The following is a 23,573-nucleotide window of genomic DNA, read 5'->3' as shown; positions in this document are numbered from 1 at the left end:
CTAAAATTAAGAAAATGAAAACTGAAACCATAAATTTAGAAGCTAAAGGAGTCAGTTTGCTACTAAAGGATTTATCATATGTATTTAACTCCATAACTTCTTTTGGAACAATATACCCAATTTAACAGGAGTTTAGTTTACATACCAACAGAGGTCAAAAAATTCAAGAATTCCTATCTATTCTTTCCATGAGAAAAACCTCTTTCTTCCTAATTAATCATACAGACTATAATTTCTATCCAGTCTTTATTTCTAAATAAACCAAAATAAAAAAATCAAACAAAAAACAAAATCTCATACATGAAAATCATGACCAAAGCAGACTTCAGTAACTATGGGGGAAAAACAGTAAGACTGATTGTACTAAAGGAGAAATTATCCTTTCGAACCCCCAATTTAGAGAAAGCATGTAGCATTCCTAAAATAACTAAAATAAATACAAATGACATAAGATAATTCATTTATTATTAAAAATTTGAGTCTAATTCTATTTAATTGGGAGTTTACTGGCAAAAACTCTCTAATAAACATAACTGAAAATATACCTTGGGGCTATAACAGGAAGTTTTTTTTATCAAAGTTAAATTTCAACCGATTCCACTTTGCTGTACACCTGAAACTAACACACTGTAAATCAACTGTACTCCAATAAAAATTTTTTAAAAATAAAAAATAAATTGCATTTAGTCTGGAAGCTTAGGGTAAGAACTTAGCTCATTGTATAGTTTGTGATTTTACCATGAAATATCACTTTAATTCAAATAAATTAGCAGTATTTGGCTTGTAGAATATTTATGACATTTTCAAAATCCACAAATTGTTCATTTGGGCAACAGCTTTTAAGAAAGTAAAAATATTAAATTCTAAAGCCATAGAAGGTCAGGCTGGATGTATTTTAATTGTGGAGACAAAATTAATGAGATTTTAAACTATCAAATCTACATTTTCCCCTATGAACACAGTCTATATCTATTTCCTAAAAACTACTTTGGAGCTAGTCAACATCTGAAAATAGAAGTATTATTATTCCTATCTTGTTTTAATAAATCAATAATGTTACCTTAGTCAACAATATAGGTAACCTGCATTATGTCAGATATATAAAACTGATACAGAAATTATCTAAAAGCTTTGAAATAGTAAAACTGAAGGCTATATGCATTTGTAAATTAATACCTTTTGGTGGGGAGGAGCTAAGGTACTTAAAGATACCATAACATCTTAAAATCTACAATGACAGGGAAAAACTACTAATACTAGGCTTTTAAAACTCACAAGTTATAATAATGTAAAACAAATCTGCCATTTTAGCTGATTTTCAATATGTTTATACATGTAATATAAATGACAAATATGTATAACAACATGTAAAAGAAAACAATGATGTACAAAATGTTTGTAATAAATAAAATTATTGCATTTAACGTCATTTTCTTGAAAACTGAAATTACCAGATCCCTAATGAATACCAGTTCAAGTTAAAGGAAATGTGTGCCAATACCAGCTTCTGACAACAAAAATAAGAAGTTAAAGCTCTGCAAGTTTGTCTGATTTAGGTCAGGTAATCATGGAAACAAAAGAATATTTAAAATTATTTATTTTATCATTATGCACATTGAAGGAAAGCATTATAGACAGCAGAGTTCTTTCCCACCATAAAATTTACACCCATTTAATTAGCTAGAAACACTAGCTTGAAGAGGTACTGATATATTCCATTTGTAATAATTTCTCTACAGCAAACAATTGTCTTACAGTTGGAACATGTTGAAGAAAATATTGTCTCACAAGTCTTTTTTGTTCTTTGAGTCTCAATCACCAAGAGTTCAAGGGACTTTGAGAGAATCCTGGTGTCCTGTATGGCCTGATGAATGCATCAAAATCAAGCAGTGTATTTGTATTCTGAAACTACTCTTAGCTCCATACAAATGTTGCTTGGGTTGTGGAGCTCACATTTCTCCCACTGGCACTATGCGTCTGAAGGACATTTTGTTATGAAAGTTTCACACCAATTTTGTTTTGCTCCTTCTTCATTAGCCGCTGTGCTTCCTTTTCCATTTTCTTCCTTTGTTGTTCTGCTGCTCTCTTTTCTCTGTCTGCTATCTTCTGCTGCCTGAAAAGAAACATATTCGTATTTTTACTTTTAGAAAACACTACACAGGTAAAATGGTGAATAAATTCCAGAAAGAAACAGCACTGCCCTTTTACTATCATCAAATTTAAGTTTAAAAAGTCTTCATTCTTCTCACTGCTTTGAAATTTCAAAGATTTTCAAAAACAGTATTTTTTTAATCTTTAGAACATGACTTGCAAAATAAAAAAGGTATTATCTCTGTTTTAAAAATAAGTAAAATGGGGCATTCAGGTTAAGTGAAATGTCCAAAATCATAAGATTAAGGTTAAGAACCCACATCTCCTGATCCCTCTTCTTCAGATTATTTTCACTAAAACACTACTTCCATTGGACCACACCTTCTTTTTGGTACCATTCAGAAAAGGCTGATATTTAGGATTAAATATTCTGTTATTATAATAGTTAAAAACAGCTAAAGGATGTCAAGAACACAGATGTACAGAGCACAAAGCAAAGAGAAAATGGAAACTTAAGACATGACTTCCAACTAGAAGCTAGAAATCTACTTAAAGATTTGACTAGCTCTACTAATGACGGGGCAGAATGTGGGTATTTACTAATTACACATTATGAAACACCTTCCCCCCAGTCCCTCCCTAACTCCACTGATCTAGAATCACTAAACCCCTCTATATTTATTGATTTTTTTTTAATTGAAGTAGAGTTGATTTACAATGTTCTGTTAATTTCAACTGTATGGTTAAGTGATTCAGTTATGCATATATATACATTTTTTAAAATATTCTTTTCAATTATGGTTTATCACAGGATATTGAATATAGTCTGTGTACTATACAGTCGGACCTTGTCATTTATCCGTTCTGTATATAGTAGTTTGCATCTGCTAACCTCCAAGTCCCAATCCACCACCACCCCCGCACGGCAACCACAAGTCTGTTCTCTATGTCTGTGAGTCTGTTTCTGTTTCGTACACAGGTTCATTTGTGTCATATTTTAGATTCCACATCTAAGTGCTCTATCTTATTGATTTGTATGGGAAGTGGGAGTAGGAGTGTGGTAATGAAATAGGAGAAAGAAGAACAGAAGTTGGTCCTGGGTCTGAAGGTTTAGGATATGAGAAAATAAGTCAAGAAGCATACAAGGCTGAGGAAGGAAGCTGTAGGGCACAGCTGGGCAGCAGATAGGCAACTCTGGATTATATATAGAAAAATCTAGTGTGGATTACCCATATATGGGACAGCTCAAAGCTGGTTATAGTGAGTGAAATGTATATACATTTCTCAATCATACTTACAAATGGGAGTAAGCAGAGGTATGGATGACCAAAATTCAAGAAAGTAGAGAGACTTATTTTAGGCAACATTTTGACCGTCACCATCAATTAACTAAAATTTCAAAAGAATAGTTTCAAAAAATCTACTTTTCACTAGCTCTGCTCACTTTCAAGCAAAACTGATATCTGCACTAAAAACATCAAAATGTCTGTGGCAAAAAAAGAAAGAGAAAAATAATTAAAAAGGGCTGGCTAGGTTATAAACAAATAAGATAATCGAGCTTTGACCTAGTTACTAGCTGATACAGAAACATCAACAATTAATATTTCTGGTACAAGAGGCAACTTAGACATTAATGCAGACAAAATATATTTTTCCTGTCCAGATACATGTCTGGAATCACTAAGGTACCAGAATCTTTTTCCTTAATGATACTGATCATAGTACTGGTAGTATTTAAAGTGGCAATGGGGAACAGGCTAGGTTAGAGGCTATGGATTATGGATACACTTTTAAAATTCTCAGTGTTACCCTGGGGGCGGTAACAACATATGGAGCCTCCAGGTGTTTTTGGCTCTACCTATGCAACTTGAAGCAAGAAACATGTCTATTACTGACTAATAGGCTCCCTCTCCCACGCTGTCGTATCAAAAGCACTAACTTTGAGTTTTTTGGTCTTGTTTTGTTCAGGGTGCAAGACGATAGGGTGAAAAAGAAAAGGTTTTTGTACAGTGAATGTTCAGCTACTTGTGAACTCATAAACTCTACAGTGTTGGCATTAAGATGACTGGATTCAAAATGAATAGCTCCTTCCTTTAACCTTGTGGTTGATGACACCAATCACCACTAGAATCCCCAAAATGTTCTAAAATACCCAGACTTCTGTATCTATGATTTATCCAAAAGAAACAGAGTAAAAAATAAAAAAATAAGTGACACCATTTTTGACAATCCATGCAACATAAATGTTTTAAAACTATTTCCTTTATACTGAATAATTATCAAGCAGGAACTAAATATTTAAAACTCTCACAACTTTACTGACTTTTGTAATGTGACCCCTTCCTGTCTAAAAAAAAAATGCTGTAAACAGTAAGGACAAGATCAAAAAAAGTTCAGCCTTAACTCCCAGTTATTTAACTACACCCTCTGCTGGTTGTTCAAGGTAATTATAATTTATTGGTAAAGACAGGAAAGGACAATACAAAAATGAAATCAGTTGTTTCGTTAAGATAGTCAAATAAAGAGTAATTCATTTTCTATCCCAATTATAAAAACCATATTTGAAAAAAACACACTGCTATATTTTACTTTATCATCTTGAAAAATGCAAAAGTAATTTAGATACATTTACATATCTGAGTTTTCATCAGTGATGACAGTCACAGACTCTCTCAAGGTAAATTTTTTTTTTCTCTTTGACCTAATGCGGTAGTAGCAAGAATTACGTTTACTGCTCATAAAAACAAAGAAATAAGAACATAACCAACAAAAACAAACTTGAAAACCTCCAGAATAATATTTTCTGTAGAGTAGGCAGTAAGTATATGACTTATGTTATCTACCTCAGGGCTTTCAAGTACATAAATTGAAATACACATACAAATGTAGAGTGAAATACAAGTTATTTTCAAATAGCAGTGCTATTCACTGCTATATTCAAATGAGCAGTGCTGGCACTATGCTAGACCATGGGGAAACAAAACTAAAGGTATAACTTCTGACCTAGAGAAAATACATTGTTATGACTCACATTTCACAGTAGAACGTTTCAAGAGATAAATATATTTTATAGGGAATGAAGTATAAAGCATATAGTTCAATATGGTGTATATATGTAAAAGATCTCATTCTCCATTAATAAATTATTCTTTTGTATCTATATTGCTTTAAATTGTTGGTTTCTGTGAGGTTTTAATCATATAAAATAGCATATGTAGTATGAAATACAAAAAAACTATCCCATATTATCAAGGTTCAAGTGAGAATGACGAAAAATACAACATTTGACAGAATAAGCTTTCTTGACCTTAAATGCGACATGAATAAAACCAGTTCTTCTACTCAGGTTGCAGTGTAAATGTTACTCAAATACCTCAGAACTTCTTCAGCTTGCCAGGCCGCATCTTCTTCTTCTTCCCATGCATTGGTATTTTCCTGCCAGGTATCCAAGTCACCTAATTCAGGCTACAATAAGACAAAACAAAGCAAAATTACAATGGTCAAGAGCCATCCTTTTTCCACTCAGTGGTCAAGACAGTATTTTTTTTTTTAAGAATTTATTATTTATTTATTTAATTTTTGGCTGTGTTGGGTCTTCACTGCTGCACGCACGGCTTTCTTAGTGAGCGGGGGCCACTCTTTGTTGCAATGCATGGGCTTCTCATTGTGGTGGCTTCTCCTGTTGCAAAGCACGGGCTCTAGGTGCGTGGGCTTCAGTAGTTGTGGCTCGTGGGCTCTAGAGCACAGGCTCAGCAGTTGTGGTGCACAGGCTTAGCTGCTCTGTGGCACGTGAGATCTTCCCAGACCAGGGCTCGAACCCACGTCCCCTGCATTGGGAGGCGGATTCTTAACCACTGCGCAACCAGGGAAGCCCAAGAAGAGTATCTTTTAAAGCATAACTCAGACCTTGTCATTGCCCTGTATCTTCTCTGCTTTCTTACCACATCCTATATAGGCTCAAATGATTGCCCCTGGTTTGCCTGGAACTGAGGGATTTCCTGAGACATATGACCTTCCATACTCAACAGTCCTGGCAAGTCCAGCTTTCTTCCTATTTTATGTTTTAAAGGATACTCCTTTTATATTAACTTTTCTTTTTTTGCCTACTTTAGTTTGGAATAGACAAGAACAGAACATTTGTTCTCTCTGTTATCTCTTTTTTCAGTAAGAAGAAGGAGTGGGGGGTGGAGGAAAGAGAAGAGACAGACTGATCCCAGGCTGGATTAGAGATGCTTGACTGGACTACTCTGTGCTGGGGAGATGAACTGGAAGAACCAAAGTTTCCAAACTAGCATAGTCATCTCCATTTAAGCACAAGTAATTTTCTAGATTTTTCAGTGGCAGTTATTGTCTGGGTCCCAGGCAAAAATGACACGTCAGGCAAAATTTACTCTTTATTGGAGTACTTCTTCTATACTGTGCTTCCTTTTGCCTGTCTTACTTACTTGATACCAGCGGGCTGGCCACACTACCTTCGACTATTCCCCAGGCAAGACCTCTAAAAGTTCACTTTTTCCTTCCACAAACAATGAAAATGCTCATTTTGGAACGTTTAGTTGGTGGGGAAATAATTACATGCATAAAATAACTGGCACCAAGCTGTGAACAGATTTATTATATTCTCTTCTGAGTACTTAGACCTAAAACCGAAATAAAATGTGCTGAATTTTCTGCTCTTAACCATAAATGAGATACAATCCTCTGTTAAAAAATTTAAAAAAAACATTTCTGATTGTATGTTTAATGTAAATTTCTAAAAGTAAACTAGCTAAATCAAAGAAAAGGATTTTCAAAGTCACTGAATGACTCTCTTGAAAAGTTAAACCAACTTATTCTCCTGACAACAGTAGGTGGAAGTCTTGTTTCCTTGTATTTTTGTCAATACAAGTAGGTAATTGTCTTCTTTTCTATATGTTAAGATTTAAAATGGTGTCTTGTTAATTTACTTTGAATTTCTGTGAGAACTAATAAGATCAAACTTTTCTTCATGTTATGTCTATTTCTTATTTGTAACTTTATCCATTTTTCCACTGAGGTGTTTGACTTTTAGTGTATAAAACAGTTAGATACAAAAAAGGTGAAATGACTAAGACTATAAAAAAAAAGAGTATCTGATCCTTTAGTAGAGATGGTCTTCTAAGTAAAAAAGAAAAAGTTTTAATTAACAGATTTGCTGCATTAAAAACTAAATACATCTGCCCATCAAAAACATCCAAACTAAATTATAAAGCCGATAATAAAGTGAAAATTGTAAAAGATAACAGAAAAGAGTTAATATCCTTAGTATAAAAAGACCTATCACAACAGTACAAATGATAAATTCCAAAAAGAATGTGCAATTTAAAAGAAAAATCTAATTTGTGGAATGGGTAATAAGATATTTTGTTGTAGAGAACAAAGTGCAGTAGATTACCATTCTCTCCTAGGTAATGCCCCTTTATTTTGTCTGGTTGGTGGGGAAATATCTGGAAACAGCATTGGAAACATTCTCCTTCTACCATATTTACCTCTTCCAAACTCTTTAAGCTGTGATGTGTGTATAACTTTATAATAAGCTATATTAGTGTTATAATAACATTATTACAGCTAGGTGGCAAATGTACTAATTCACTGAGGGGGTCTGAACCACTTTACCAATATGGAACAAACATAAAGTTTTAAATTCATAAATATAAAAAACTAAACATTATGATGCTATGCTCTTTTAGAGAAATATCTGTGGTATTATAATGCTCTCATAACATTATGTAACTGCATAAGAGTTATCAAAATTTTTAATATTTATGTATATGATCATTTATTTAACATTGTGCTTCCCCCATTAGAATGCATTCTTCTGAGGCAAGGACCCTGCCTGTTTTGCTAACTTTCTACTCTATTACCAGCACCCAGCACAGCATCTGGCATTGGTAGGAATAGTTTCTGATCAATGAATTAAAAACATATATAAACATGGGACCCTCTGGGAGAGGGGTCTAAGAAGTACCTGTGAAGTTAAGCAAAAAAAAAAAAAAAAAGAGAAAGAAAGATGAAAAGATAGAAGTGGTGGTTTAAAACGATATCTGCAAATTCTTAGACACTCCTTTAAGAGGTGGAGCTTAATTCCTCTGCCCTTGTATGTCAGCTGGATTTAGTGACTAGCTTCCAATGAATAAAATAATGTGGAGGAGACAGTGTTTCCCTTATAAGACTAAGTCATAAACAGGCATTGTGGCTTTACCCCTGCATGTGCTCCACTCTTTTTCTCAGTGATCATTTGTTCTGGGAAAGTCAGTGGTTATTACATCATAAGGAAACTCAAGCAGCCCTATGGAGAAGTCCATGGCAAGGAACTGAGGCTTTGTACAACCAACCAGCATTAATCTGCCAGGCAAGTAAGTGACCAACTTTGAAATGAATCTTCCACTCCCAGCGGAGCCTTCAGATAACCACAGCCTCAGCTCATGACTTGCCTGGAAACTCATGAGAAACCCTGAGCCAGAACCACCCAGTTTAGCCACCCCTGGATTCCTAATCCACAGAAACTATGAGATAAAAAAAATATCTATTGTTGTTCAAGCCACTAAGTGTGGGGTTGTTATACAACAATGGATGACTAATGTAATCAAGCAGTCAATAATTACTAATCAATAATTAATCAATCAAAACATACTTAAAAGCTAGGGTCTGGGGAGAGGTTTGGACAGTGATGTGTTTTAAAAAGTTCAAAGGGACAATCATTGACAGGAAGACACTGGAACTCACCAAAAAAGATACCCCACATCCAAAGACAAAGGAGAAACCACAATGAGACGGTAGGAGGGGCATAATCACAGTAAAATCAAATCCCATAACTGCTGGGTGGGTGACTCACAGACTGGAGAACACTTATACCACAGAAGTCCACCCACTGGAGTGAAGGTTCTAAGCCCCACATCAGGCTTCCCAACCTGGGAGTCCGGCAACGGGAGTAGGAATTCCTAGAGAATCAGACTTCGAAGGCTAGCGGGATTTGATTGCAGGACTTCGACAGGACTGGTGGAAAAAGAGGCTCCACTCTTGGAGGGCACACACAAAGTAGTGTGCAAATCGGGACCCAGGGGAATGAGCAGTGACCCCATAGAGACTGAACCAGACCTACCTGCTAGTGTTGGAGGGTCTCCTGCAGAGGGAAGTACTCCTTGGCATGAGCCCTCCAAGAATCTGTCATTAGCCCCACCAAAGAGCACAGGTAGGTGCCAGTGTTGGGTTGCCTCAGGCCAAACAACCAACAGGGAGGGAACCCAGCCACACCCATCAGCAGTCAAGTGGATTAAAGTTTTACTGAGCTCTTCCCACCAGAGCAACAGTCAGCTCTACCTACCATGGGTCCCTCCTGTCAAAAAACTTACACAAGCCTCTAAGATAGCCTCATCCACCAGAAGGCAGACAGCAGAAGCAAAAAGAACTACAATCCTGCAGACTGTGGAACAAAAACCACATTCACAGAAAGATAGACAAGATGAAAAGGCAGAGGGCTATGTACCAGTTGAAGGAACAAGATAACCCCCCAGAAAAACGACTAAATGAAGTGGAGATAGGCAACCTTCCAGAAAAAGAATTCAGAATAATGAGAGTGAAGATGATCCAGGACCTCGGAAAAAGAATGGAGGCAAAGATGGAGAAGATGCAAGAACTGTTTAACAAGGACCTAGAAAAATTAAAGAACAAACAAACAGGTGAACAATACAATACCTGAAATGAAAACTACAGGAGAAGGAAGCAATAGCAGAGTAACTGAGGCAGAAGAACAGATAAGTGACCTGGAAGACAGAAGGGTGGAATACACTGCTGCAGAACAGAATAAAGAAAAAAGAATGAAAAGAAATGAAGACAGCCTAAGAGACCTCTGGGACAACATTAAACACAAAAACATTCTCATTATAGGGGTCCCAGAAGGAGAAGAGAGAGAGAAAGGACCAGAGAAAATATCTGAAGAGATTATAGTCAAAAACTTCCCTAACATGGGAAAGGAAATAGACACCCAAGTCCAGGAAGCGCAGAGAGTCCCATACAGGATAAACCCAAGGAAAAACACACCGAGACACATAGTAATCAAATTGGCAAAAATTAAAGACAAAAATAATTGAAAGCAGCAAGGGAATAATGACAACGTACAAGGGAACTCTCATAAGGTTAACAGCTGATTTCTCAGCAGAAACTCTACAAACCAGAAGGGAGTGGCATGATATACTTAAAGTGATGAAAGGGAAGAACCTACATCCAAGATTAGTCTACCTGGCAAGGATCTCATTCAGATTCGATGGAAAAATCAAAAGCTTTACAGACAAGCAAAAGCAAAGAGAATTCAGCACCACCAAACCAGCTCTACAACAAATAATAAAGGAACTTCTCTAAGTGGGAAACACAAGACAAGAAAAGGACCTACAAAAACAAACCCAAAACAATTAAGAAAATGGTCATAGGAACATACATATTGATAATTACCTTATGTGAATGGATTAAATGCTCCAACCAAGACACAGGCTTCATCAAGACACAGGCTTGCTGAATGGATACAAAAACAAGACCCATATATATGCTGTCTACAAGAGACCCACTTCAGACCTAGGGACACATACAGACTGAAAGTGAGGGGATGCAAAAAGATATTCCATGCAAATGGAAATCAAAAGAAAGCTGGAGTAGCAATTCTCATAACAGATAAAATAGACTTTAAAATAAAGAATGTTACAAGAAACAAGGAAGGACACTACATAATGATCGAGGGATCAATCCAAGAAGAAGATATAACAATTATAAATATATATGCACCCAACATAGGAGCACCTCGATACATAAGGCAACTGCTAACAGCTATAAAAGAGGAAATCGACAGTAACACAATAATAGTGGGGGACTTTAAATCTCACTTGCACCAATGGACAGATCATCCAAAATGAAAATAAATAATGAAACAGAAGCTTTAAATGACACAATAGACCACATAGAATTAATTGATATTTATAGGACACTCCACCCACAAATAGCAGATTACACTTTCTTCTCAAGTGTGCACGGAATATTCTCCAGGATAGATCACGTCTTGGGTCATAAATCAAGCCTCAGTAAATTTAAGAAAATTGAAATCATATCAAGCATCGTTTTTGACTACAACACTATGAGATTAGAAATGAATTACAGGGAAATAAACGTAAAAAACACAAACACATGGAGGCTATAAAAATACGTTACTAAATAACCAAGAGATCACTGAAGAAATCAAAGAGAAAATCAAAAAACACCTAGAGACAAATGACAATGAAAACACGACAATCCCAAACCTATGGGATGCAGCAAAAGTAGTTCTAAGAGGGAAGTTTATACCTATACAAGCCTACCTCAAAAAACAAGAAAAATCTCAAATAAACAATCTAACCTTACATCTAAAGGAACTAGAGAAAGAAGAACAAACAAAACCCGAAGTTAGAAGAAGGAAAAAAATCATCAAGATCAGAGCAGAAATAAATGAAATAGAAACAAAGAAAACAATAGCAAAGATCAATAAAACTAAAAGCTGGTTCTTTGAGAAGATAAACAAAATTGATAAACCATTAGCCAGACTCATCAAGAAAAAGAGGGAGAGGACTCAAATCAATAAAATTAGAAATGAAAAAGGAGAAGGTACAACAGACCCCGCAGAAATACAAAGCATCCTAAAAGACTACTACAAGCAATTCTATGCCAATAAAATGGACAACGTGGAAGAAATGGACAAATTCTTAGAAAGTTATAACCTTCCAAGACTGAACCAGGAGGAAATAGAAAATATGAACAGACCAGTCACAAGTAATGAAATGGAAACTGTAATTAAAAATCTTCCAACAAACAAAAGTCCAGGACCAAATGGCTTCACAGGTGAATTCTATCAAACATTTAGAGAAGAGCTAATACCCATCTTTCTCAAACTCTTCCAAAAAATTGCAGAGGAAGGACACTTCCAAACTCATTCTATGAGGCCACCATCACCCTGATACCAAAACCAGACAAAGATACTACAAAAAAAGAAAATTACAGACCAGTATCACTGATGAATATAGATGCAAAAATCCTAAACAAAATACTAGCAAACAGAATCCAACAACACATTAAAAGGATCATACACCATGAACAAGTGTGATTTATCCCAGGGATGCAAGGATTCTTCAATATACGCAAATCAATCAATGTGATACACCATACTAACAAACTGAAGAATAAAAACCATATCATCCTCTCAATAGAGGCAGAAAAAGCTTTTGACAAAATGCAACACCCATTTATGATTAAAACTCTCCAGAAAGTGGGCATAGAGGGAACCTACCTCAACATAATAAAGGCCATATATAACAAACCCACAGCAAACATCATTCTCAATGGTGAAAAACTGAAAGCATTTCCTCTAAGATCAGGAACAACACAAGGATGTCCACTCTCACCACTGTTATTCAACATAGTTATGGAAGTCCTACCATGGCAATCAGAGAAGAAAAAGAAATAAAAGGAATACAAATTGGAAAAGAAGTAAAACTGTCACTGTCTGCAGATGACATGATACTATACATAGAGAATCCTAAAAATGCCACCAGAAAACTACTAGAGCTAATCAATGAATTTGGTAAAGTTGCAGGATACAAAATTAATGCACAGAAATCTCTGGCATTCCTATACACTAATGATGAAAAATCTGAAAGAGAAATTAAGGAAACACTCCTATTTACCATTGCAACAAAAAGAATAAAATATCTAGGAATAAACTTACCTAGGGAGACAAAAGACCTGTATGCAGAAAACTATAAGACACTGATGAAAGAAATCAAAGATGACAAAAACAGATGGAGAGATATACCATGTTCTTGGATTGGAAGAATCAATATTGTGAAAATGACTATACTACCCAAAGCAATCTACAGATTCAATGCAAACCCTGTCAAATTACCAATGGCATTTTTTACAGAACTAGAACAAAACATCTTAAAATTTGTATGGAGACACAAAAGACCCCGAATAGGCAAAGCAGTCTTGAGGGAAAAAAACGGAGCTGGAGGAATCAGACTCCCTGACTTGTAATACTACAAAGCTACAGTAATCAAGAGAATATGGTACTGGCACAAAAACAGAAACATAGATCAATGGAACAAGATAGAAAGCTCAGAGATAAACCCATGCACCTATGGTCAACTAATCTATGACAAAGGAGGCAAGGATATACAGTGCAGAAAAGACAGTCTCTTCAATAAGTGGTGCTGGGAAAACTGGACAGCTACATGTAAAAGAATGAAATTAGAACACTCCCTAACACCATACACAAAAATAAACTGAAAATGGATTTGAGACCTAAATGTAAGACCAGACACTATAAAACTCTTAGAGGAAAACATAGGAAGAACACTCTTTGACATAAATCACAGCAAGATCTTTTTTGATCCAGCTCCTAGAATAATGGAAATAGAAACAAAAATAAACAAATGGGACCTAATGAAACTTCAAAGCTTTTGCACAGCAAAGGAAACCATAAACAACACGAAAACACAACCCTCAGAATGGAAGAAAATATTTGCAAATGAATCAATGGACAAAGGATTAATCTCCAAAATATATAAACGGCTCATGCAGCTCAATATTAAAGAAACAAACAACCCAATCCAAAAATGGGCAGAAGACCTAAATAGACATTTCTCCAAAGAAGACATACAGATGGCCAAGAAACACATGAAAAGCTGCTCAACATCACTAATTATTAGAGAAATGCAAATCAAAGCTACAATGAGGTATCACCTCATACCAGTTAGAATGGGCATCATCAGAAAATCTACAAACAAAAAATGCTGAAATGCTGGAGAGGATGTGGAGAAAAGGGAACCCTCTTGCACTGTTGGTGGGAATGTAAATTGATACAGCCACTACGGAGAACAGTATGGAGGTTCCTTAAAAAACTAAAAATAGAATTACCATATGATCCAGCAATCCCACTACTGGGCACATACCCAGAGAAAACCATAATTCAAAAGGACACATGCACCCCAGTGTTCACTGCAGTACTATTTACAATAGCCAGGTCATGGAAGCAACCTAAATGCCCATCGACAGACGAATGGATAAAGTAGTGGTACATATATACAATGGAATATTACTGAGCCATAAAAAGGAACAAAATTGAGTCATTTGTTGAGATGTGGATGGAACCAGAGACTGTCACACAGAGTGAAGTATGTCAGAACGAGAAAAACAAATATCATATATTAATGCATACATGTGGAACCTAGACAAATGGTACAGATGAACCAGTTTGCAGGGCAGAAGTTGAGACACAGATGTAGAGAACAAACGTATGGACACCAAGGTGGGAAAGCCATGGGGGGGTGGGGATGGTGGTGTGCTGAATTGGGTGATTGTGATTAACATGTACACACTGATGTGTATAAAATTGATGACTAATAAGAACCTGCTGTATAAAAAAATAAATAAAATTCAATTAAAAAATTAAAAAAAAAAAGGGCTTCCCTGGTGGTACAGTGGTTAGGAATCTGCCTGCCAATGCAGGGGACAGGGGTTCGTGCCCTGGTCTGGGAAGATCCCACATGCCGCGGAGCAACTAAGCCCGTGCGCCACAACTATTGAGCCTGCGCTCTAGAGTCCACAAGCCACAACTACTGAGCCCACATGTCACAACTACTGAAGCGTGCGCACCTAGAGCCTGTGTTCCGTTAACAAGAGAAGCCGCTGCAATGAGAAGCCTGCGCACCGCAATGAAGAGTAGCCCCTGCTCGCCACAACCAGAGAGCCTGCACACAGCAACGAAGACCCAACACAGCCAAAAATAAACAAACAAATAAATAATAAATTTATAAAAACAAAAAAACAAAAACTAATACTAAACTTTCTTTGGATTACTTGTATGAAATATATTAATATAAATGTTTCAGACATTACATGAAATTCCTAAAAATCCTATAGGTACTGGTAGAATGTTATGTCATAATTCTAGTTATTACTTTAAAATGTATATCTCAGAAATAACTAAATAACTAAATAACTAAATTTCCTTGTCAACTGAATTATCATGAACTTCCATCAAATCTTTAACCGTGGTCATTTTTAAGTCTTTTGTCATTTACAGACAGTTCTGGGTGTACTCTGATGCTTTTGCAAAGATGTTCCTATAAAAGGGTTTCATCTGCAAGGAATTCATGGAAGAGACTGACAAGCACAGGTTTCTGGTAGCTGACTATACTGCTGAACTGAATGAATAAGCATTTTCAGAACTCTAATGGAAAACTGATGAATTCATAAAAGTGCTAACAAAAGATCAAGATGAAAAAAAATTAATTACATGGGACTGAGTGAACTGATGAGGATGATTTTAAGTTTTGTGACTTTGTTTGAATAAAAAAAATCTACTTAGATACGCAGGTTGAACATTAAGCAAGATGCAAATATTTAATATTTTTCTTCCCTAAATGTAAAGTAATGGTTTGTGTTTGAGATGTGCACTTATTGGTAATCTGGCTATCATTTTATATATTTAGTCACTGCTCTAAGGAAAGCTTTTAGTCTAGAAAGTACTTTATATACTTTTGAGTACCTTCAACTTCAATTTCAGACTTCTCATATTTCAAATGTGAACTTGTCTTAATCAGTTGGAAAGAATGTAGAGATTTATGGAGCTAATTTAAGAAATAGAGCACTTCTACTGAGAAAAGAGTTTTCTCATATCAACACTAGATAAAAAAATGACTTAGTTTGATATAAGAATTTCAGTCATTTATAGGAGAGTTTCCACAATGATTTTTCCCTTAAGTTTGTTTCAAATAAATTAAATGTGACATCTCTATATCAACAAAAAAGAATAAAAAAGTTCAAAGCTGATTCTGATAGCCTCCAAGGTTGAAAATCACAGTTATATACTTTCCTCACTACTTTTGTCCACAGAAGTGTTGTATTTAAGTCAAATCTATTTTAAGATAAACCACATTTTAAATGTAAATATACTCTACTAGGGAAACAATTCATAACTTACTTAAAAATAACCTGGTATTAAGGTTAAATTTTAGTGGTAATCTCTTTAAAGGTCATATTTTTTTTCACATACACACACTGTATTTTATTTTTACAAGAGATAAATAAACTGACACCAAGCATTGTAAATGGATGACCACAACAAAAGCAACGACTGCAATTACCAAACACGAAACACACTCATACTATGTCATAATATTGACATAGTATGAATATATGAGTAGTATGAATATAGGTCCTAACAGGTCCTTTACTTTGCAGTGAAAATTGATTTGTATATTTTGCAGTGAAATTTCACTTTGCAGTGAAAACTGATTTGTATATTTTTTGCCTCTGAGTCCTTGTGGGATTTTTTTTTTTATTCAAACAGAAAGTCACAAAAATTATAATCATCCTCATCAGTTCACTCAGTCCTATGTAGTTAATTTTTTTTCATCTTGATCTTTTGTTAGCACTTTTATGAATTCATCAGTTTTCCATTAGAGTTCTGAAAATGCTTATTCATTCAGTTCAGCAGTATAGTCAGTTACCAGACACCTGTACTTGTCAGAGTCTTTTCCATGAATTCCTTGAAGATGAAACCCTTTTACAGAAACATTTTTGCAAAAGCATCAGAGTACACCCAGAACTGTCTATAAATGACAAAAGACTTAAAAATGTAAAGGTCATATTTTTTTTCAATAACATATTTGTCTCTATCTTTTATGTGTACAATGGACCCTGATCTTAATATCTGATGTAATTTATAATCTCCTAAAAGGACAGGATTGGTAACCTCTCTTGATCTGCTACACCTGTTTCAAAGTCATACAAATACAAATACTATGTTCAATTCATTTTAACTTTTTTCTTCTTTTAAGAAAATAGAAATGAAAACAAAGCTCTTGCCTAGATACCATTAGCATACTTACAGATTGATGAATAAAAGGCATATCTTGTGTAGCTGCTAGTCTACTAGAGAAACCTGTGCTACCATCTGGGATGCCAAAATTTAATGGTTCTCTCTTCTTAATAATGATCTGAAAGATTAATCGAAAGAGAATTATAGGAACATTTTACACATCACTATATAAACACAGACAAATTAACTGACCAAAGCATTTTATAATTATTTAAAATATGTTCTACCTTTCTTCTTTTAAAATTTACAATGTAAAAAAAATTTTTTTAAGTCTATATAGAGCACCAAAATTCTTAGGCAATTGTCACACAAATCAGTTGCATACTAAGAAAAATTACATTTCACTTTTTTCTAAAACAATAAATTTTCCTCTTCCTCTTTCCCTACTTTCCCTGGACCCCCCAAAATATACTTAGGCATTTTTAGTCACTGTATTAAACAAGAACATGTATCATATCCTACCAGAAGTATAACCAGTTCTCTAAGCATGTGGGTATCTATGAATACATTAACTTTTTCAGGCCAGTAGTATTAGTTTTGTAGCTTAAAAGCATTTTCATTCTAACTAAGGTACTATTGTAATATACTGAGTTCCTATTAAGAGCAGCAAAATAGACTTTCAAAATAAAAGGTACTCATCTACTAAGAAATTCACTTAAAACTCCTTGAAAAATATACAACTTAATGCATTTGGACAACTCAACAAAAACAACTATGATTACAGCACGTAAATGTTATCAGCCTTGAAAATCTAAAAATAAATATACAGATGAAACTGGCTGGAAGGTAGAAGAGGGTGAAAAACCCTATTAGAGAATTGTGGAATAAACAATGTCCTCATTTTATAAGTATATTTATAAAAAATATTTTCTGTGCTTGATTGAACAATGGAACTTTAAGTATTTTTTTCTTTTGAAAACAGCAGGATGACTGATGAGGTAGATTGGAATAAAAACACATTACAGTATTTGAAAAGGGGGTAAGAGGGGTAAGGTGGTATGAAATAAACCCCCATTTACCATAGTATGCAGTCAGTGGACAATATCTGTGATTGGTAAATCAAGACATAGCAATATAAGAATACTATATACAGATATGATGAAAAATGCTAGAAGCCCAACAGAAAAAGTTATGGGTGGCTGCTTTTAGAAAGTAGAACTGGTATGAAGGATGATGGGGCAGAAGTCTATTGCTTTTCATTATAAGCTCTTCTATAGTCTTTGATTTAAAAACAATTTTCAGGGACTTCCCTGGTGGCACAGTGCTTAGGAATCTGCCTGCCAATGCAGGGGACATGGGTTCGAGCCCTGGTCCAGGAAGATCCCACATGCCACAGAGCAACTAAGCCCGTGTGCCACAACTACTGAGCCTGTGTGTCACAACTACTGAAGCCCGTGCCTTAGAGCCCGTGCTATGCAACAAGAGAAGCCACCACAATGAGAAGCCCGTGCACCGCAATGAAGAGTAGTTCCGGCTCGCCGCAACTAAGAAAGCCCGTGCGCAGCAACGAAGACCCAACACAGCCATAAATAAATAAATAAATAAATAAATAAATTTAAAAACAACTTTCAAATGTACACATACTATTTTGATAAAAAGAAAGGAAAATACTCAGCCATTGCTCTTTTTCTAATAATTCCCTGCCTCTTTAAGTGATTGTCCATATATAACATATAACTCAAAAGGGATAAAATAAAGTGTGGATGACTACACAAACCCACAACAATTACACTAAGTTCTCAGAGCCTTGCATCAGTTTGATAATGGTTATAAACAATGGAAACTACTTATCAGTTTGTAGACATCACTAAACTGTGAACTAATCTTTTAAGGTTAGAACTGTATCTTATTCAGCTTAGTCTCCATAGCAGAGACTGGAGTCTAGAATCTGACATACAGTTGGATTCCTATAAATGCTTAGACACAATTTTAAAAGACTTGGGGGTACAATTTACTAGATCTGTGTCCAGGTCACTTGAATATATAAGCTTCTTTAACATGACAGAAAACACAATTAATTGCTAATTAGAAATACCAATTATACTAATTTTAATTATAGGAATCTGAAGAGAGGTTTAATAGTTTAATCTCCAAAAGCACAAATCTTTAACATACTTTCTGGGTTTTCCTTATAGTTGGTGTCATGTCCTTAAAATAGTCAGGTTCCAGTTGTTCTAAAGCATTTTGCTGTGTTGCCACATTCCCATTCCCTCCTTCAATCTTTACACTTGTGGGTGCATCTTCATCCCAGGATGTCCACTCTTCAACATCTGTCTAAATTTAAATGATCAATATTGTCAGCCACAAAATTCATCATTTATTAGAAAAATGAGCTTTCTAAAACATTGGTTATTCAAACTTTTTTGACCAATGGGAAAATACAAATTTTATACCACATACCAAAACTAGATGAAAAGTTTAAAAGAAATATTCTATGAGTTGGACATTCTGTTCTACCCATTAAAAACAGACAAACAACAAAACAAATTTTTTTTGCTTTAAAAATTGAACTGACATTAAAACTACAACCCACAGAAGGAGACTTGGAACTTGCAATATAACCTTAACCAGGTTTATTGCCTGATAAAATAATAAATAATAACATTCTTTATAGTATTTAAATAAGATAGAGTCCCAAACATAATATTCAACATATCCATGAAGTAACCTGCAAATGAACAATGAAGAAATCTCAACTTGAATGGAAAAAGTCAATCAACAGACACAAACCCCAAGATGATATAAATGTTGGAATTATCTAAGACTTTAAAATAGTTATTATAAAAATGCTCTAATAAGCAATAGCGAACACTCTTAAAACCAATTAAAAAAAAGAAAACCTCAGCAAAGAAACAGAAAATAAAGAACAAAATAAAAATTTTAGAATAAAAAAATTTAATAACAACAATAAAAATCCTGACCCTGACTACTAAATTAATTTCATGACATACTAATGGTCGGCAATCCAGTTTGAAAAATATGGTTCTGGAACACTTATTCAACATTCAAAAAAAAAATTACCTGCTTAGGAACTGATGAATAATCAACTGTAGTTGGCAAAGTTATTTGGTCTCCACTTAATTTCCGTCCTCTGCCAGATCTAAAACAAAAATGCAATAATTTATTTCAAGAAACTACCAAAACAAGCATGGGTAAAAGCACTACGGACAGTAACTTAAGGCTTATAAGAGAAGGTCTTTTTCAATTTTTGAATTATTTATTTTAATAATTAACAATTGTTAAGATATGAAAAGAAAAATTTGTTAAGATATGAAAAGAAAAGGCATATATCAAATATCTTTTAAATATTTTAAAAATACTGGACAGGATAACACAACGGCTTTTTGGCTTAGGATTCAGAATTATAGTCAAACTCAGGAGGAATATAAAGCCAAAAACAAAAACACAAACTGATTTCAAACCATGCTCCTAAGAGTACTGTGAATTCTGTAAGTGAAGCTCTCGGATACCTATGCTGTTTTAACCAAGGTGGCCTGGCTTTTGTCTTACATAGTTGGTTTCTTATTAAGATTACTATTAAACTATTAAGAAGTTTGAAAATCACTGGGTTGAACTATAAACTGTACCCAACAAGTTTTAAGGATTAGTGGGAAAAGTACTATATTAAAGAAGATAAGTATTGTCATAGAGTTGTTAAGAGCATGGGCTATGGAATGTGTGTAAACCATGGTTTTCAATGTTACTTCTATTAACTATGAATCTAGTTAGAATTACCTATCTCTCAGCCTGAGTATCCTCATTTGTAAAAGGCAGGTATTCAAACCTACCTTTGCAAGGTTGTTGTGAGGATTTAACTAACATTTAAAGTAGCTAGACACTAGACTGTGCCTGCTTTTTAATAAGACATTAAAAAATGGTAGCTATTGTAAATGATTAGTCACTTGCTTCATTTCAAATAATCTATGAAGCATCTGCTTAGAACTAGTTGGTAAAGTCAGCTAAGTTTAGAAATCATACTTTGTTTAAAGGATGAATAAAAAAAGTAATACAGTCTCCTACTAAATTTATGATGTAAACCTGGTATTTTAGAACACATGATCTAGGTTCTTTCTGACAAGAAAAGCTTATTCTAACAAAGGGTCAGTTTTCTTTAAACTGAACATACAATCAATCCTAAACATATTTATGTCGACAAGAGAAGTTCATAGTGACAACAAAAATGTCCTTAATAGTTTTAAATCGAATGCAGTATCTTATACTAAAAGTAATCTATATTCAACAAAAGTTTTAGAAAATAACAGATGCAAAGAGAAAAACACCTATAATTTATCACCACTGTTAACACTACTTTTTAACCTCCGGCCTCCTGGCATTAATACCCATACTCATCCTGCTTTAACCTAGTTTTTTCTGGCTATGCTACTTCTAACAATAAATTCAATGCCACTTAATCTTCAGAGTTTTAGTAGTTATAAAATGGCCATTTAGCCTGAGATTACATTTCCTAGCCTCCCTTGTAGCTAGGTGGCTAAGCTCTGGATAATAGGCTGTGAACAGAATTGTGTGTAACTTCTAAATCATATCCACTAAAAAAAAGAGCTGATTGCCCTCCATTTCCTCTTTTATTCTATCCTACTCTTACTGTGGTGGTACTTTTTTCACAGTACTCCTAGGCCAAAAGAAATACCTAACAATTCCACTGATTAAGTAGTTAGGCCCAAACAATTTAATACTTATGTATGTCCTATCTGCTTAGTAGCCATAAGAAAAAAATACATATGAATTTAAAGAAAAAATAATATGTTGATTTCACTCTTTAATAACCACAATTACTTATTAATGGAATGTGTGTGCCTGTTGGATACTGCACAGCTTCTCAAGCCTTGGACTCACCCTTATTTTCTGTTCCAAATTAATTTTGGTTTAGTACTTGCTTTTAATTACAACCTAGCTTTGCAAAGATAAGTCACCCAAAATACAAGTAAACAAAAACTTATCTCAAATATTCAAGAACATCATCAAAACATACTGCAGGATCTAATGTTGCAAATGTGAACTACCTAGGGCCAACAGATTGTTTGGTGCTTAATAGACACTATCACATTCATTGTGTTTTGTTGGAAAATTTAAAGTATCCTACAGTATCCCATGAGTGTAATGCAAGCCCTGAAGTACCTTGGCATATGGTTTAGGAACTATAGCTCTAGGGTCCGGTAGTATGACAAAATAGAAGGAATGTGAGTCTTTGAATGACTTACTGAAGCAGAAGGACTTATCTACCCTGGACTACTTGTACATTCTGGAATATTATTTAAGAGACAAAAAAAAAATCGATTCTGTTTGGGGTTTCTCTGTTAAAGTTTTTTTTTTTTTAACATAAAAATAACACTCATAATGTAGTATGTAAAGAAATACCTATGGGGGCTTCCCTGGTGGCACAGTGGTTAAGAATCTGCCTGCCAATGCAGGGGACAGGGGTTTGAGCCCTGGTTCCAGAGGATCCTACATGCCGCAGAGCAACTAAGCCCGTGTGCCACAACTACTGAGCCTGCACTCTAGACCCTGCAAGTCACAACTACTGAAGCTCGCGTGCCTAGAGCCCGTGCTCTGCAATGGGAGAGGCCACTGCAATGAGCGGCCCGTGCACCACAAAGAAGAGTAGTCCCCGCTCGCCACAACTGGAGAAAGCCCGCACACAGCAACAAAGACCCAATGCAGCCAAAAATAAATAAATAAATAAATAAACAAATAAAAAGAAATACCTATGCCTAATTCCACCTAACCATCTTAAAACATCCTGATAATAAAACAATTACGTACATAAAAACTTTCTGATGATTGGAACAATGAAAGTTAGTTTGTTTATCTCTGAAATTCTGTAGTACTAAGAATGTTATTTTAATGGAAGATGTAAGAATTTGTAAGAAAAGAACTGAACCTCTACTTTCTAGATCTGAAAAAATATATAAAAATCTGAAAAAAATATAAAAAATACTAGAGATTAATAAATGAATATTGCAATCAAGATATTTAGTTTAAATGTAGTATGTCCTGCCTTTTTGCAGTTATGAAGGTATCTAAAATCAGCAAAAAGATAACCAGGTCAATTTGAACATAAAATTTCTTTACCTGCATATTAATCTCTTTAGGAATGAGAATACTGTTGCTAGGCAGGTACAAACTTTAAATAACCGAAACTGTGTGATAGCCATGGTGGGAATCAAAACCTGTGGAAAAAAGCACAAAAATAAATGCATTAAGGTGATTTCATAAGCTATACTCGTGTTCTGAAGTCAACCTGAAAAGTCCTACTATGAACTGTAAAAATCAGACATATTTTTTACTTTCTTTTAGAAAGTACAAATATAACACAGTAAATTAAAAAATTAAAATGTAAATCATATTGACAAGAAAGTTTTGAAGAGTTTTGAATAGTTGGGAGGAAAAAAAACCTTTTTGAACTATTCTCAGAATGGTTTTTTAAATTGTACTTAAATTATCTATTTACAATTTATTTATAATTTGTTTTCTATTAAAAAATGAAAAATCAAAAAAGTATAAAACAGTATATACTGAGTCTTCTGTACCTTTTGAAATTTGAATC

The 23,573-nt window shown here is 34.6% G+C and overlaps 1 protein-coding gene across 2 annotated transcripts; it reads right to left on the bottom strand.

Moving 5' to 3' along the window:
• Nucleotides 1–1,589: 1,589 nt before the first annotated feature.
• On the bottom strand, nt 1,590–23,181 carry EBAG9 (estrogen receptor binding site associated antigen 9; the record flags this gene model as incomplete). 2 transcript variants are annotated; one of them, XM_079722730.1, is made up of 7 exons in its annotated part: nt 1,590–2,113; nt 5,465–5,556; nt 10,558–10,617; nt 17,019–17,126; nt 19,124–19,282; nt 20,030–20,108; nt 23,099–23,181. In XM_079722730.1, 7 exons carry the CDS (start codon nt 23,179–23,181, stop codon nt 1,993–1,995), a joined length of 702 nt encoding a protein of 233 aa, XP_079578856.1. In that variant the 3' UTR covers nt 1,590–1,992. The 2 variants fall into 2 exon arrangements, with proteins under 2 accessions (XP_079578856.1, XP_079578857.1); XM_079722731.1 differs by lacking the exon at nt 10,558–10,617.
• Nucleotides 23,182–23,573: the final 392 nt, after the last annotated feature.

Source organism: Hyperoodon ampullatus (genome assembly GCF_949752795.1).
Source record: "Hyperoodon ampullatus genome assembly, chromosome: 17".
Taxonomy (NCBI): domain Eukaryota; kingdom Metazoa; phylum Chordata; class Mammalia; order Artiodactyla; family Ziphiidae; genus Hyperoodon; species Hyperoodon ampullatus.
The sequence above is the reverse complement of the archived record's forward strand: the minus strand, read 5'-3'. Positions and strand labels throughout refer to the sequence as shown.